Source organism: Melitaea cinxia, chromosome 7, assembly GCF_905220565.1.
Source record: "Melitaea cinxia chromosome 7, ilMelCinx1.1, whole genome shotgun sequence".
NCBI classification, from domain to species: domain Eukaryota; kingdom Metazoa; phylum Arthropoda; class Insecta; order Lepidoptera; family Nymphalidae; genus Melitaea; species Melitaea cinxia.
Window position 1 is genome coordinate 5230662 of NC_059400.1, and position 17981 is coordinate 5248642.

Below are 17981 nucleotides of genomic sequence, written 5' to 3' on the forward strand. Positions count from 1 at the left end.
CAATTGAGACGTTAACTTATTAACATATTTTTTGTTCAAAAAATGACGTTCAAGTGAAAATTATAAAACAATGAAGTTATCTGATGCTTTCACGGATTATAAAAAAATCTTTTTATGTACGGACTACAGACTACACTTTTACAAATTATGAGTTAAAATTCTCCATATTGTTATGTACATATACCATATACTTATGTATATTATTATGTACTGCTATCAATATTTTTTTTAATCTTAAATTATTTGTGCTATAGTTAAGGTAATTATTGTTTTATAGTTTAAAGATATCTATTTCTAACATTTTCTGATGACTTAATACATATGTGAGTTCCTACTTTTACCAGATTGCGCCAAAAGGAACGGTAAAATAAAATACAATTTGTGGATTCATTTTACTAACTTTTATCATACATCACAGTGATGTTTCATGGACAGTAATCAAAAACAAATAATCCAAGCAATTCGTTGTCCTAACCGCAGCAAATACAGTTTTACGGGATTTCGAAGAAATAATAGGTAAATGTTATTTTATTGATTGAATTTTTAACTTAACAGTTCAATTTATGTTTTGAATTGTTTGGTATTTTTTTCAAATGACTCTTTTTGATATAATGAATAGCTGAACGTTTATGACATAGAGTTTGCCAAAACAATTATTTAAATAACTAAGGGCCAGTACTGAATTTTTATATTAAGTTATAGTAAGTGTGTATTTTAAGTAACAGACGTTTTGAGCTTTGAGGGGAAGGGAACAGATTATTTTTTGAAATTGTAGAGATTTTTATGCTATTAAGGTTCTACATATATTATATTAAAAATATTTCAAGGCTAAAGTTTTAGTTACAGAATTAGATAAACAATAAAATTACAATTTAAATACGATAAACGTTATGCGTATTACATAATTATGTCATACGTATTTATTACATTAACAAGAATTTGTAACAATTCTACTTCAAAATATAAGTTTATAACTATTTGTTATATATTTTTATTTTTTATGAAAAATTTCAAGAAAAATCTAAAATTATTAAAAAAAAAAACTTAAGTTGTATAATAGTTCGTCTTAAAATTATTCAGTTTTATCTCGTAACCAAGTTTGGCAGCACATGACGATATTGTGTCCAGCGGAGTTATAATACATATATAACATACATACATAAATACACAAATAAATACATACCATTGCAACGTTTAATCTACTTTTTAATATCGTTTTTTTTTTTATTTATTTTTTAATTCAGCACATAAAATACTGTTTCATTTAGAGGGAATAGGAGCTGTACGCATATACACATTTTCCAATTTAGCTTCAGAGGCTCTTTTGCCTTGTCAGAGGATATCCTATCCTTTTCTTATCTAACTATAGTTATTTTTTTTAATTAACTTTAATGGTACACCAACGACAATGTATACATATAAGTTCAAAACATTAAATCCTAAAAAACCTTAGAATTATTAAACTCAAACACAATTAAAAATATTATATAGACATCAGTATCAGGCAAGAGCTTTATAATAATCATAATTTTGTGCAGATGTAGCACAGATTAATATCTGCCTGTCTGTTGAAAAATACTTTTAATAGCTTGCATACCTTTCAATGTAGTCGTCGACACTTTGTAAGCTCGTGATAGATTGTGCTAAGTCATTGTCCATCATGAGATCATCAGAGGCTAAGCTTGACAAAGTGTCTAGAGACGGCGTTCGCTCGGCTGCCGGGTTACGAGTACCTATTGAATACGAGAAAACATTGAATTTTTATAAAAAAATTACACAAATACGACAGCTGTTGTGTAGACATGTAAATTATTTAACACTAACGACTTGCCCGGCTCCGAACGGGTACAATGCTGATAATAAATATAAAATATAAAATAAATATCTGTAACGTAAGCGCAAAAAATATGTTTATTACGACATCACATTAGAATCCTCTAAATCTATCAGCGTTCCTCTACTGTATTATGAATATATTTTACATATAAACCTTACTCTGGAATCACTCTATTTACCAAAGAAAACCGCAAAAAAATCCGTTGCATGGTTTTAAAGGTCTAAGCATACAAACAGCGGGAAGAGACTTTGTTTTATACTATGTAATCATTATAAAGCTGAAGAGTTTGTTGTTTGTTCGTTTGAACGCGCTAGTCTTACATTTTTTCCGAGGAAAACTAGGATTATATTAACATTTTAGTACTTTTTTTTTAATAACTTGTAAGAAACCGCTGGTAAAGCTTGTTTATTTATACAATGATAAATTTGCTTTTATGCTTTATAGGATTAAAAGTTATATTACGTATTGATGAAAAAAGTGAATGTGAAACGTTTGAATTCCAAAAATACTAATAGGTAAGTGCAAATTAGAACGTTACACATTTGTGGTATATTATTTAAATCCAGGTAAACTACAAGGAGATAGGACCATTATTCCTTGGTGCTTTATTGATGCTGCGTTAGTACGCTTAGTATACTCGATACCAAAACTTGGTTATATTTCAAGAATGACTATAGACAGTGGACAGAGATCGTTTCTACATATAGTAATAGTTCTGGCTTATGTAAATCTATGTAAATAAATAGTGTAAGTTTTTATAACGGTTATATATTTCAGGTTCGTCAGATCGCTGTTTTATATACACTTTGCTTAAGAAACTCCTAATGGATTAGTATGCATTTTTACCTTTTCGACTTCTTTGAGTTTGTGGACTTGACAAAATGTGCTCTCTCGACCTTCTGATTTTACTAGATTCAGAATCTGCTCGCTTGATGGATGGGCTCCCTTGATTATTTTCTATAATGACGAAAAGAAGATTATTGTATAATACTGATAATGTGAATATATAAAATTAATAAACAAAGAATAAGAGATCTTAGCGTTAGGTAATTTACAACCGTATACAATACATTTTTGGCGTTTAAATATTATTCAAATAAAATTAAAAATAAATCACATTAAACTTTAAAAAAAATGAATAACCGTACATGAATTAAATTACTGTACTATATCACAAAGATACTTTTTTACACGAGTTCAAATATTGTAAGCACCAAACGTCAGTAACTAATGCTAATATCATTTATCTATTAAGACAAAGATAGGTGGGTAAAGAAAATGGTAATATAATTTATTTCTTACTTCTAAACAGTAGTGCTGGTTGATCTGCGATTTCATCATCGAAGAAGTCCCTCCCGTCTGATAGTGATAACGATACCGACGCGTGCGTGGGTGTGCCGGGGGACGGCGGGGTGTTGTTCTTACTGCCACTACCACCGCTACCACTGCCATCACTGCTAGAAATTTAAACAGAATATAGTTTATAGGTCATAAATTTAAACATTCAAAACTACAAGATTTGGACATTGAGAACTTATATTTAAAAAAAATAATAATTTTTATAATGCTATCTACGAAAACATTTGAAAAAAAAAACTTGCTTGTATATTATAAAATGTTCAATTTTAAAATAGCAACACACTTAAAATTTTTTTTAGAAATTAAGTTTATTAGAATTGGTTTGAATGGAATTCAATTTAATCCTCAATAGAAACACCCGAAAAAGTTTTATAAAATTTTTATTTGATGATAACGACTTTTAAAAATTATCTCATGCTATATAAATTATTAAATGACATATAATAAATTTAAAAGCATAAATAACGTAATCAAATGTAGTAGTTGTAACACTGAATGCGTTCTTACCTTGATTCTCTAACTGGTTGCAGAATTTCACCATCCACCCTATCGTTTTCCTCTACTATAGGATCAGGCGTTCTAGTTTTAGTATTAGCCGTTTGATAAGCACTAGATATTGATGGTGCGTCCCTTTCAACGTGTAAATCATTATTAGAGTCGCTAGTACTCGTGGAAGATATCAAACTGTCTGCTGGTGAAGTTTCGTCATCAAGGAGACTTTGGGTTGAAGTTTCTAATGCAGACATATCAAATTTAGACTCCTCAAGAGTGAGCGTCAGATTGTGGTCTGCGCTCTGATTTGTGCATGTACTGGTCGTGCTGTAGTTAGAACTTGTCATTGAACCTGGATTGAGGAATTATTTTATTAAGTTTAGAAATTCTTGAACAAAATTGTCATTAGACATTTGGTTTATGAACTAAGTAATTGGTAGGGTTAAGAATTGTAAAAAAAAAGTAAAAAAAAATGTATTAATTAATTATGCATTTCAAGGAACTTCTATGAAAACGGGTTGTAAGTATAACCTTAAATGAAGATTATAATTCCGGATAAATATAAAATTATATAATTTGGAAATTTAGGAAGTTTAAAGCTTATATTAGTAGAATAATTAACTAATGATTAAATGAATTCGACTAGCCCGTTGGCGCAGTTTGTAGTGACCCTGCTTTCTGCTCCGAGGGTTGTGGGTTCGATTCCCACCCCGAGTCTGGGTGTAATATAAATATTTATTTATATATGTATTATTTATAAGTATGTTTATCGAAAAAAAAAATATATGTAGCTATATACCAGTCGGCTGTTACCTATAACACAAGCATTAAGTTGCTTACGTTAGGAACAGACGACCGTGTGTGTATTGTGTAAATATTTATTTATTTATTATTTATTTATTTAATGATTTATAACTTATGTTTGCAGTTAATATATATTTGAAATTTATTCTAACCCATCATTGTACCACGAAGAGAATCATGTTGACTCAGTGTCAGAGATTTCATCAGCAAAGGATGAGGAACGGGGGGTTCATCGGCTATAACTATTGTCTTTGTTGGAATTTCTGGTTCTTTAATTTCATTTTCCTTCGTTTCAAGTTTAGACTTGTCTTCTTCGCAACTAGAGACACTGAGTGCGAGGGATACGTCATCTTGAGATCTGTAAGAGATATATAAAGATTTTAGGCTTCTTGTAGTATTCCCGATACATGCTTTTTGCCTACTGAAAAAAAAGACGTAAAAAGGTTTAGGGTTAAATATTTCCAACGCAAAGAAGTTAAATGGTATAGCTGATATAGCGGAAGTATTTGTACCTATTCTAATCTATTACCTCTGCTAAATTCATCTAGTAAGGTAAATCAGCGTGTCAGTGTCATATCTCTTCTGTTCTGTGTATTTTATTTTTATTTTTTAGTATGTATTTACTAGCAAGTTTCAAATTATATGATGTAATAACTTTCGGACTTTGAAAATATTCTTGAATTATAATTTTAAATATTAAAATATTTTAATTATCAAAATGAAAATTTAAAATGCATTTATACGAATTAAAATTTAGTTTAAAATATTTTAAGCTTCTCTAAATTACCGTGTTGCCATCGCTTCACCAGCAGCGTGACTTTGCCAAGCGCTGCTGTTACCGAAATGGCTCGCCTCGCTTTTGCAAGACGGGCTGGAATCCTTACTGGAGTCTACGCCTGGAGATGTCACGCCGCTTGAAGATTTAATAAACGATTTCTGAAATAAAATAAATAAATATAGGTATATTTTAGTCAATCGAGGCCGTAAATTTTATTTATTTATAGAGCGATACTATAAGCTTTTATAATAGCAAAAACACAATTGTACTGTTCAGTAACGCTTGTACAATAGCTTTTTCCCTTAAGACTTATTGCCATTGTTATCTACCAAACAATTTAAATAATCGGAGCTTTAATCAAAAGATTCAGATTACTGGCGCACATCCCTCAAGACTCTTCGATCGGTGACTATTCAAGAAGATAGAAAATGCCACATAATATGTTAGGCATATTCTATTTTAGGCATATTCAGTTGCCATGTAGTAGTAAAATAATTTGGGTTTTTACCAAAAAATTAAAAACAAATACAGAAATTACCTGCTTATCTAATTTTTCCGGTTGTGCTCTATCCAATACAAACTTCTCCTCATCTTTGTACTCATTGGTTTGAATCCTAGTCGGTCTGGTTTTATTTCTATAGCGTTCTAAAGTGGACATAGGCGAATTGCTACTTGGTGTGGGTTCAACTATAGGTTTTGAGACGACAGGTGAAGGAGGCGCATACGGTGTTTCCATAACTTCGCATTCGGGAGACAATTCCTCATTGAATGAACTTGGTAGTTTTGGTAGTGGAATGACGGCGTGACCAGTAACAACAGCGTCATCTGTAACAAAAATTTAGTATAATGTCAAAGAAGTTACGCGAGATAACTGTTTTGGTGTAGTGGTTCGCCTAAAAGCGGATGAATGTTCGATTCCCGGCATTTTGTAAAAAAAATCTGTTGTTCTTTTTTTTCAAGTTTCGAGGAGATTGATCAGCTTTTTTACTTAAATATCACAAATCGATCAAATTCGTAACAAAAATATTCAGAAGATAAATAAATACACAAATAAAGATCAGACAGTGTACATATTTACGAAAAAAAAAAACACATTGACAGCGATTTGCATCAGTTAGAAAACTATTAATATCACTAATTGCTACAATGATAGTTATACATACAAAACTTGAACTTTATCTTCTATTGGTTTAACGGCTTAAACCATTAAACTGAATTAATTAATACATTTCCTTTTCTTTTGTTTAAATTGACGTATTGTTTTCACAATGCTTAGCCGTGATCTGCTGAAATTAAGAAGGAAAGTTGGTGTACTTTTCATTAGGGACTCTAAATATTTAAATCACTAAATAAGGGACTTTTTATATTTCCTAAAGAGCACAGATAGTTGTATTGTTTTTTTTTTTTTTCATTAATCTATAATCATTACTAATTATCAGATTATCGTCACCTAAATATTTTGCACTTTCATCATTCACAAAATAAATCAAGTTATTTAATTTACTTGTTTATCGTCGTCGAAAATTTTCGACAAGTCTTTTTACTATGTAAATTGTGTAATAACGTTATATGTTGATAGTAAAAGTATTTAATAAAAAGTTTATTTTATTCGTTTTGTGCATTATATTATTTTTTATTTTTTTGTCATCACTGAACAAGTTTTTCAGTCTGGTATTCTCAGAAAATCCTTTCATTAGATACCCATAGTATAGGAAAACATAAAAACTTACTCTTCTATTTTTACTAGCCGCCATATTGGATTTAGAGTAACACATCATTTTGTTTTGTCGGGTTCATTCTATATTCATCATTTTGGATTGTAGGAGTGCATTAAAAATAACTAAGTAGTTCGCCCTATTTAAAAGTCCGCCATCTTTTGTGTGGACGCCACGTTGAATTTAGAATGACGTCACTTAATATGCGTTGTCATCCAAATTAAACGTGTGTAATTGTAATTGAGTTGCAAGATTCTACCCTAACAAACACATATATTACGTACATACTTACATTGTAAGTTAAGTAAAACGTAATGTATGCTACTACAATGTTATCATAGTAATATCTATATACCCATTATGTCCAGATCAGCCACTTGCAGTTCCCTCAGGTGAAAGCTATGCGCGCCTCGCATCACCATCTCGAGGTTGCGCGGGCGGCGGCGTGACCGCGGGGAGAGCTCCCCCTCGCCCCCCGTCCACACGCCCGAGTCCGTCGATACCGCGGAACCTGCACCTGACAGGGGTTTCGTTAATTATATTAATAATAAACACTTTTGATTCTAGGTCTGTTTATATATATATATATTAGGATTCTACCCTAGGTCGACCATTAATCACGTGAGGTTCAAAGGGGGGAGGGGTTGGGAAAACATCACGTCTATTTATTTTTCGTTAAACGCGCGACTTCTAAACTAAAAAAAAAAAACACCAACAACCTTGAACTGTTTAGTAATTTGTATCACGACGCTTATTTTTTCAAAATTTAATCAGGTTATAACCGTATTGAATGGTAATATTCTGATAATTTCAATATACATTGCACAAAAACAATAAATGTGATTTTGGCCATAAATAGTCCCTAACCTCAACAAATATTACAAAGGGGAGGGGGGGAGGTTGAAAAATTGCTAAAGAAAATCACGTGATTAATGGACGATCTCCCACGGGTTTTGCCGGGATTATTACTTTGAGACTCCTAAAACATATTTCGGCGTCGTTGCAGACGCTATGGTAGCGGGTGACCATATTAAATAACTCACTAGTAAAACCAACAGTTGCTGCCCTGTCTTTCGAAATGTCAAACATATAAAGTTATGTTTTATTAAACTTTCGAAATTTTCCAACGCATTGTCTTTATTTTTTATCATTAAGATGTTTCTCCAACGCCTTCTTAGCCTATTAGAAAAGTTAAAAAAAGAATCAGTTGAATTTGTTTAATATTTCAACACATTTAACAATTTATTTTCCTTTATATAGATAAATAAATTACAACTCAGTGATTACCAGTAATTACTATATAAATCACGATAGCGTGAATGCTGAAGCGAGTGCTAGATTTTTTTTTAATTTAATATTTTTGCAATTGAACGAAAGTCTTAGAAATCTTGAAACAAAAAAATAACAGGTATTAAGTAAGAAATATCAGGCTTTTACTCCCGAGTCTCCGATTAATTTTCATAAATATATTTTATGTAAATAATTAAAAAGATAATATGTACGTATGTATATTTGTTGTCTTATTTTACATTAATACTCAACTTTATATTTATAAAAAAAAAAAAACATTTATTTCCATAATATTTGTTACAATATTATGTGGATAAACATCTACTTATTCTTTAATGTTTGTTTCATTTGTGAACATAAACTTGAGCATGCATACACATACGTTGATGTACTTATTATATACACGGTAATTTTATCTTTTATTCAAACAAATTCAGTACCTTCTCTCCATCCATCAACAGCGCTGGCCTTTCTTGTGTTGTTGACAACCTGTAAATGAATAAAACATATCACATTACACATCTCACATGTCACTTTCACTGCACTTTCGAATAAAATCAAAAGATATTAATATTATTAACCATTTCGAGTTATAAAAATAAAGCTAAATAATCATAGCTCAAACTCTGAGAAGACAGAACGATACAATATACAGCAGTCAAGTGTACCTACTACCTTTGTATAGAGGTGGACGCTCAAAATACACCGGACGTATGCCGTGAGATTTATCTCAAGATACCGCAATCCATTCACAATATTTAATCTATTAACTAGATTTCGTGTAAAGATGCTCAAAAATCCGTTTTGTCTAACAAATGATTACACGTGTTCATTAGCTCGTATTCTATCTTATTCTAAGGCAACTGCTAGCATACGGACAATTAATTCTAAAGAAAAGAGGTCATTCAATTACAAAACAACACGAAGGAGTAAGAAAATACGTAACGTTTTTGCAATCTCTTATTACTTAATGAGAGTATACAACAAATATTTGTTTCGAATATACCACTGTTATTATTAATTTTTTTTTAAATTAAATAGTTGTGTTATTGTGCAAAAATCGTCCACAACTCGTAGACGTTGCATACGTTAATATTTGTGTTTTGTGTCGCAAAAAATATAAATGCTATCAATAATTAATATTGTTATTTATAAATGAACTAGCTGTGGCTGCGGTTTCACGCGCGTTAGTTTTAGGGGAAAATAGCTTATAGGCTTTCTCGTTAAATAGGCTATTAAACACAAAAATAATTTTTCAATTCGGATCAGTAGGTCCTGAAATTAGCGCGTTTAATCAAACAAACAAACAAACAAAACGTTTCAGCTTTTCAAAAAAAAAAAAAAATAGACTTGTTTTAAATTCCCATTAGATAAACTTTGAGTTTTTTCTGTAATTTTTTTATTTGTAGGTATCTGTTATAGAATTTTAACACAAACGTAATTTTATAAATATTAATTAGTACCGAAACATATACTTTATGTAAGAAATAAGTTGTAAGGTTTTCATACTCGTAATAATGAACGTCTTTGTCGTGAGAAATGAATTGGTAGTTTATATTAACATACAATTCTCGATTATGATACCTAAAGCTTATTATTCAGTATGACTTTATTTACGCGATAAAGAGCGTAAATATATTTATAAAATTTCATAAAATTGTAGATTAACAAATGTGAAATAAGTAAGCGATGACCATTTTTCCATTTTTTTCCAGAGGAATATAGACTATATTATAATGTTATCTTTTTACAAATCAATATATTTTCTCTAACACCCATACAGGAAAATACCACGGGGCCAAGCCTGACCCAGGCTTGGCCCAACTATGTAAAACTCTGGGCCAAGCCTGCAAGCCGGGCTTGTCCCAGTATTGGTAGAAGTCTGGGATGATAACGATGGGCCAAGCCTGGGCCAAGCTTGGTCGCCGGGACTGGGCCAGGCATGGTCACCGGGACTGGGCCAGGCATGGTCACCAGGACTGGGCCAAGCCTGCAAGCCAGGCTTGTCCCAGTATTGGTAGAAGTCTGGGATGATAACGATGGGCCAGGCCTGGGCCAGGCTTGGTTGTCGAGACTGGGCCAGACTTGTAAGCCAGGCTTGGTCCAGTCTTGGTAGAAGTCTGGAATGATAACGATGGGCCAGGCTTGGGTGCCGGTACTGGGCCAGGTTTGGTTACCGGGACTGGGCCAGGTTTGGTTGCCGGGACTGAGCCGGGCTTGGCCCAGTCTTGGTAGAAGTCTGGAAGGATAACGATAGGCCAGGCTTGGGTGCCGGGACTTGACCAGGGTTGGTTGCCGGGACCGGGCCTGACTTGGTTGGCAAGATCGGGCCATGCCTAATTCCCAGGACTAGGCCATGCTTTATTGCCAATATTAGACCTCGCTTAACTGCTATTACTGCCCAAAAAATTAAATGCCGAATATTTTCCATTTATAAAAAAATGGGATTAATAATTGTAAACACATGTTGATAGTAACTATATTTTTATTATGATGCACTAGTTAAATTACATTAAAATACTTCACTGACTGTAATTAACAATGCAATATAACTCATCATCATATATATTAATATAAATAATTGCTTGTTCTAACCGGTCACAACCTATAATTTTTCAATCTTTTGCTAACAATATTTTAATAATTTGTAAATCTTTGTGAATAATATTTGGATAGTTTTTAAATACCAATGCTTTGCGTTTTTCCTCGTTATCTTTTAAAGATTTATAAAACTACAAATGTCGCAATGTCTTTGTATGGCAAGGCGTCACCGATAATATTCCAAGCTCTTTGTTTACTCGGTGCCTCTCTTGACTGCTGGACGACTTCTAATATTTTATAACTTGTTGTCCAATGGTGTAATTGACGCTTTTTTTTACTTTAGACATTTCAGTGCAAATAATACGCTGCAAATATTTCGCAAGATGTTCGTAGGTAGTTTGTGATGCCTGGAAATTGTACAATAAATGATCGTGGTAATATGTATTATTTTAAAATTAAAAATGTATAATATTTTCGTACAATAATTGACCAGTGCTTTTAGCCTTTGATAATGGTAAAAAGTGAAAAAAAAATACATTATAGTAGTATATAACCGTTTTTTATTTCTTTACTTTTTACGTGAAATTATAGCTCACTAACGAAGAGATTTTAAGCAATACAGTATTAACCCTTATCCAATTAAGCACCTTAAATAGGTTATGCATTTAATATAGATCAATATGGCCCTCAGCTCACAGCATGTTATTTAAATGAATAGTTTCGAAGATATTACAAATTTAAAATGCAGGGATATAGCGGTTGCGGCGGTACCGGCCGGGCGGCGCGGGCGCGTGCCCGTAAATAATAATAAAAGTAATAGCGCGTCAAAGACCGCGCGCTTCGACCACCACACCAACTTTGTTATAAGCCGAGGTGCGACTTCTCTAGGAGACACCCTAAAATTTAGGGTGTCTCCTAGAGAGGCATTAGGTAGGTCCTAGGTCATTTAGGGCCTAAATGATAAATTTTGAGGTTATAAGAAAAAAGTGCAAATAAAAAATGTATATATCTTTTTAATACCTACAACTTTACCATTTACCTTATTTCCGTAAGACTTGTAGTTTAGCCAGAAATCGACATAAGCCGTTTTTATCCCCATAACCCTCACTTCCCGACATTTATTTTTCCTTTCATTTTCGTTGTATTCTCTTTCTTTTCCAATGGGTTTCATCCTACTATAATTTTTTAGGTTTCAAAAGCTAAATGTACTGGTCTATATGTAAATATAATAATAACAATATTAATAAAAACAACAACAACATAATCCTTAATTATTAATATGTTTGTTCAATGTCAATTTGTAATTATCATGTGTAATTTCTAAAACGCGTATCATTTTTCAATTATTATTACATGATAACTAATTCAGGAAATATTAAGTAAGTAATACCTTTAGGTTCCATTATACTTTCACACGCAGCTTCATCGCTCTTATCAGGTTCCTTCTAAATTGTCATTGGAAGGAATTACTACAAGAGCATAGGCTCAGTATTTAGATCAATCATAGATTCACTCTCAGTGCTCTCAACATCATTTGTTTTAAAGGATTTTTTAATCGGCGTGATCCTTGATTATAATCCTCTGAAACGCCAATAAATTATGTTACTACACGATTACTACTACACCGAGCACCATTACTTTTATTATTAGAATTGAAATTCAATAACATTAGCGAAAACAAATTTACGTTGTACAATTTAAAACTTCTAAAAGATTAAATTCGATTTTGATATCTATTAAAAGGTTAATTACAAGGTATTGTCTCGAGATAATTTTAATACTATAAATAAAATAATTAATGTGCGTAAATACTCACTAGCTTAGCTGATAATCTGATTGGTTATTTTAACCATGTCATGAAAGCCACGATTTCAAGTTCAACCCATTTATTCACCTTTTGTCTTCATCTTTTTTTGGTGGCCACAAACACATAGTTTCGTTCTCAGTAAGCCAAGAGATTAGTACTAACTCTATAATTTTTTTATTGTTTAACAATTTAAATTTATTTATAACAATTTCCGTCATTATACAAGTAAAATTTTTTTAATAATAACCTAAAAGAAATTAAAAACGTTGAGTGAAGTAAGCACGTTGCTCGACTGATTCAACATCAACACAACAGTAGCGTAGCGTATGTCGCAGCAAATAATTATGAAAAAATATGGCCGTCGTTTCACCGTTTACGCAGGTACTATTGTAGACATAAGTGCTAAGGCAAATGCTCCACCAACCTCTGCGGTTGCCCGTGAGATTCAAAATATATTATAAAATATATACTAGTATAAGTTTGTCAGCAAATGAATAATTGAATCGTGTATTAATAATAAAGAAAATCTCGATTATTATTTTCTTTTGAAAAATATGTAAAGACATCAAAAATCACATATATTATATTATATTATTTGTATTATTTTTTTATTGTACTCCTACACACTACACATTCTTGCACATACCAAGGTTGACTGGTATAAAATGCATTAGCGTTAAGCCCGCCTTTTGTACACATTTGTTTTAGTGTATTTATTGTACAATAAAGAATTTAAATAAATAAACAAATAAATCATTCTTCTCTCGTCTTAAAGTTGGCTGAAGTTGATGCATTATTTTGACACAAAATTAAACGTTAATAAAATAGACAAACGAATCCATTTCGTTCGTTATTGTACTCTAGGGCACGAGAAGCGTGTGCGAGGGTGGAGAGGGACGCAAGGCGACAGTGCGCGCTTACGCAGACCCGAAAATCTGTTACTACGCAAGGTTTTGCGAATTCAAGGTCAAACACGATGCGACACGTGAATAGTTGCTTTGCTACTTGCTACATTTTCTATTGTCTCCGTGTATAGACATATTTATATTGAGTATATCAATTTACGGCTTCTAGTAATTCTTAAATAATAATAATAAAGAAAAATAAACGTGTCTGACTGACTGTAAAAATTAATATTTTTTTTCTATCAATTAAAAATTAAATCATTTCAGTATTTTAAATTATACAGTTAATTTATTTAGCGCATAGTTAAATTGTAGATTATCAATTAATGGAAAAAAACTCAATTTAAAGTTTTAAATAATTATATTAAGTTTTGAAGTAATTAAGACGTGAAAACTATTTTATCGATTACTTTGCAAATAAACTTAAATATGTACAACAATAGTCTAATATTATATTACTTTTATTTATTCTTATAATGCTCATATATCTATTTTAATATATTATAAGTTACAAAGCTTTGTTTTTATTTTTATAATATTATATATATATATCGGTTCAGGTTTATTTCTTACACACATATTAATAGTTCCGACATTCCTTTTTTGTTTTCATTTTTTATTTAGTTTTTACTTTAATTAACATTCCACAACAATAAGTATTTAATACTAGGTTGTTTTGTTTCGGATCTTCCAAAACTTTATTTTTATAATGTTAGCTAATTTTTTCAATTAAATTATTTTTTCATATAGTTTTATACGACACAAACTCAACAATAGAATATACAACTTTATCTGTTATCTGTTAATAAGCTATGATGACACGAGTTTCAAAACTATATTTTTATTTTTATAATGTTTGATTCGCATACTTATTTAATTCATTAGTTTTTAAAGTTCTATATAAAACAACAAACAAATATAACAATAGTCTTTCTTTATTTTAAAATTATTCCTTTTTTTCGGTTACATTATTAACCTTTTTACATTGCTTGGTGTTGTAAACATTTATTATTCGAATTTCGTTACAATGTGTTTTGGTCCAAAGTTTGGTATTCATTGGCATGGCCGAGGCTAGTTTAACCAGTCTTGACCCACGCTTGGATCTCCAATGAATGGCCAAGACTAGGTTAGCCAGTGTTGGCCCAAGGTTGGCTGATCATTGGCATGGCCGAGGCTGGGTTAACCAGTCTTGGCCACCGCTTGGATCTCCAATGAATGGCCAAGGCTGGTTTAGCTAGTGTTGGCCCAAGGTTGGCTGATTATTGGCATGGCCGAGGCTGGGTTAACCAGTCTTGGCCCACGCTTGGATCTCCAATGAATGGCCAAGGCTGGGTTAGCCAGTCTTGGTTTAAGGTTGGGTGATCATTGGCATGGCCGAGGCTGGGTTAACCAGTCTTGGCCCACGCTTGGATCTCCAATGAATGGGCAAGGCTGGGTTAGCCAGTCTTGGCCCAAGGATGGGTGATCATTGGCATGGCCGAGGGTGGGTTAACCAGTCTTGGCCCACGCTTGGGTCTCCAATGAATGACCAAGGCTGGGTTAGCCAGTCTTGGCCCAAGGATGGGTGATCATTGGCATGGCCGAGGGTGGGTTAACCAGTCTTGGCCCACGCTTGGATCTCTAATGAATGGCCAAGGCTGGGTAACCCAGTCTTGCGCCAAGGTTGGGTGATCATTGGCATGGCCGAGGCTGGGTCAGCCAGTCTTGGCCCAAGGTTGGATAATCATTGGCATGGCCGAGGCTGGGTTAAGCAGCCTGGCCCAGGCATGGGCCAATACTGGTACGCCGAAGCTAGGTTTCCCAGTACTGGCCCAAGCCTGGCCCCTTTGTCAACTCTGGGGGTTTCCTGCTTGGGCAATTATGAATAGTTCATTTACATAAAAAAATAACTATTTTTAATTTGTGTAGATTGTTGCAAAATGATAATTCAAAATGCTTTTAAAATTTCCTTAAATAAAAAATATTTCGATTTTAATGCCATTGTGATTAAAACCTAGGTATATATATATAAAAAAGTATATCTCAAAAATGTTATCGCGTGTGCTACATACACGAATGCACTCTGCAGTGATATTTTAAGCAAACGGCACGGGTTTCAAAACCAACAGCCCTGAAATAGATGAAGGATGACCTACTTCAGACTTCATAGAAAAAACGACTTCTTCTTTTCATCTTATAAAGATTACTATAGCTTAGCAGATACCTTAAAAAAAATTCGAGACTCTTTAAGATAGTCAATGAAAGCAAATTAATTCAAACGTAAGTTAAGAGTTGATATGATTTACGAAAGTAGAATGTTGAATCTCGCTTTAGCTTTAGTTTTGATTTTCTTGTAAAAATTTGAAGTTGTGTCACATATTCTTTGTTTAAAATGTAACTCAACTCCCTCAGTCTATCTTTATAAATAAATAAAATTGAATAGTTTGTCATGTTAAAATATAATTATTTGCTAATAAATGTTATATTTAAACGGATTTTTTTTTATCATGGGTCTTTCTTGGAATACATTATATTTCACAAAATTGTCCTATATCCTGACGTGTCAATTGAGTTTTTGTTCTAATCTGCGAATTTTTCGACAAAATTTGTAACTTTTATTAAAGATAAACATTTTAGTTTTACAACTATAACTTTATACAAATGTAAATGTAGTTAAATTGGAATGTAGATTTGTAAAAAATATAACTTAGCAACTCTAGACATTACCTGTTTGGTAGTTTTTGCATCGATGTTCTTCACAGATGGATACTGGGGTCTCGGCAGCTGGTTAGTTTGAAATGTATATTTCCCGGGTGGCCTCTGAGGATCGATACTCTGGCTCCGCGGAACTGAGGTCGCTCGGTTTGGCGTTTCAGCTCTATTCTTTCTAGCATCCTATATAAGTAAAAAAATATACTGTATTTTAATCAAAACTCATAATAACTACCTTCTTATAAGCTAATTACATAACCATTTTCTGAAAATTTTATTTACTTTGTAAGTTGATAGACGAACATATAAATTGACTGGAGGCTTTTTATTTTAAAATTGTAACGCCATTAATTCAGTCTGTTTGTATGCAAGTTAAATTCTGGCATATCATAGACAGAAAAAAGTCGCATCTTACACCCTTTTCTTATTAGTGTTTTTGTTAAAATTAGTTTAAGTGATTTACAAAGACAGACACACACTGGAAATGAATATTTGTAAAAATCCAAATATCTATCTGAGGAATCGAACATGCAACTGCCAGCTCACGGGTAACACATTTTACTGCAACAGAGCGGTTAACTTATTTACTACAAAACTATTACTTATATAACACCTATTCACACATACAATCTTTTTATAGAAAAATCTCTTTCTAAGTCCCTAGTTTAACTTTACTTTTATTTAATCGTCTCAACCGCAGTGCCATAAAGGTTTCTTACAGTTACAGAAACAAACGTAACGTGTATAAAGTCAAAGCCAAGGCTAAGGTACTTAGCGTCATTACAATAAACCAATTACAAAGAAACATGTGTTGACACTTGACCATAATTCCGGTGACCTAATCGAGTAAATCCTTCTGGAGACTGGAGTGATACGTTATTCGAAAATTGTAGTCATCTTTTAATTTTAAATATATATTGAAAATAATTTAATTCGTAAATAAATTTGTTAGGAGAATCATTCAACTGCTTTTATTAGCACACAAAAACAAAACATAAAAGTCCAGGTTTATTTAAAATACATTTAATTATACATGTTTCTTTTGTGTAAGTTTGTTTATACTACCTTTGTCCATTTAAAAGGATAGATTTGGACTAAATGGTCTTAGGAGGACCCCAAGATCTTGTTATATTATTAAGTAATAGTTCCACTTGTGCCATAAAAATATTTTATCCGTTCGTGCCGCCAATATGCTTGGGACCTTTGTTTATAATATTAATATCTTTTACATACACAACCTATAAAAATTAGGGATGCCCAATACGATACAATATATCGAAATACCGATAAAGTACACAGACATATATATATATATATATATATATATATATATATATATATATGTCTTTGATAAAGTACTATACGATATATCGACATATACCTAATACAATATTAAAGTCATACGAGTCGCTGCGTTATATCGTATATATCCTATTAACTATTGTAAATATCGTATCGACGTATCATATTATTAAACTATGACAATACTTTGTTTATAATTAAATTTACAAGGATTACATTACTTAACTTCACCGACCCGTATCATATAAATGTAATGATTAAAAATGCTAGACATTGTTATTTTACTGTATGACACAGAGGACTCCACAAGTAAACTTTTTTTTAAAATTTCTCTGCATGTTTAAATTATTTAAGATCTTTATGAGATTGGATGTGCCGAAAGCTTTGTTTAAATTTAAAGCTCATTGCTTGTGTGTTGTTCTGTTTGAGTTATACCGATTTGCGTTTCACTATGGCAACA

At 32.1% G+C, this 17981-nt stretch overlaps 1 protein-coding gene and 2 long non-coding RNA genes across 3 annotated transcripts in view; all 3 read right to left on the reverse strand.

The window, feature by feature from the left end:
* Positions 1–17981, reverse strand: part of LOC123655247 — a 110214-nt gene that overhangs the window by 35948 nt on the left and 56285 nt on the right. Inside the window, exons 7-16 of the mRNA XM_045591071.1 lie at positions 16235–16402; positions 8716–8764; positions 7341–7502; positions 5809–6095; positions 5280–5428; positions 4645–4850; positions 3704–4040; positions 3140–3294; positions 2684–2794; positions 1598–1733 (exon numbers count right to left, since the gene is read on the reverse strand). Coding sequence (XP_045447027.1) covers positions 1598–1733; positions 2684–2794; positions 3140–3294; positions 3704–4040; positions 4645–4850; positions 5280–5428; positions 5809–6095; positions 7341–7502; positions 8716–8764; positions 16235–16402 — 1760 coding nt within the window. The remainder of the gene's footprint in view (positions 1–1597; positions 1734–2683; positions 2795–3139; positions 3295–3703; positions 4041–4644; positions 4851–5279; positions 5429–5808; positions 6096–7340; positions 7503–8715; positions 8765–16234; positions 16403–17981) is intronic.
* LOC123655249 lies at positions 10743–11919 on the reverse strand. Its single transcript, XR_006743359.1, has 2 exons — positions 11856–11919; positions 10743–11223 (listed from the first exon to the last, which is right to left on the reverse strand). It is a non-coding gene; the product is annotated as an uncharacterized LOC123655249 (long non-coding RNA).
* On the reverse strand, positions 11933–12701 carry LOC123655248. Its single transcript, XR_006743358.1, has 3 exons — positions 12633–12701; positions 12207–12397; positions 11933–12029 (listed from the first exon to the last, which is right to left on the reverse strand). It is a non-coding gene; the product is annotated as an uncharacterized LOC123655248 (long non-coding RNA).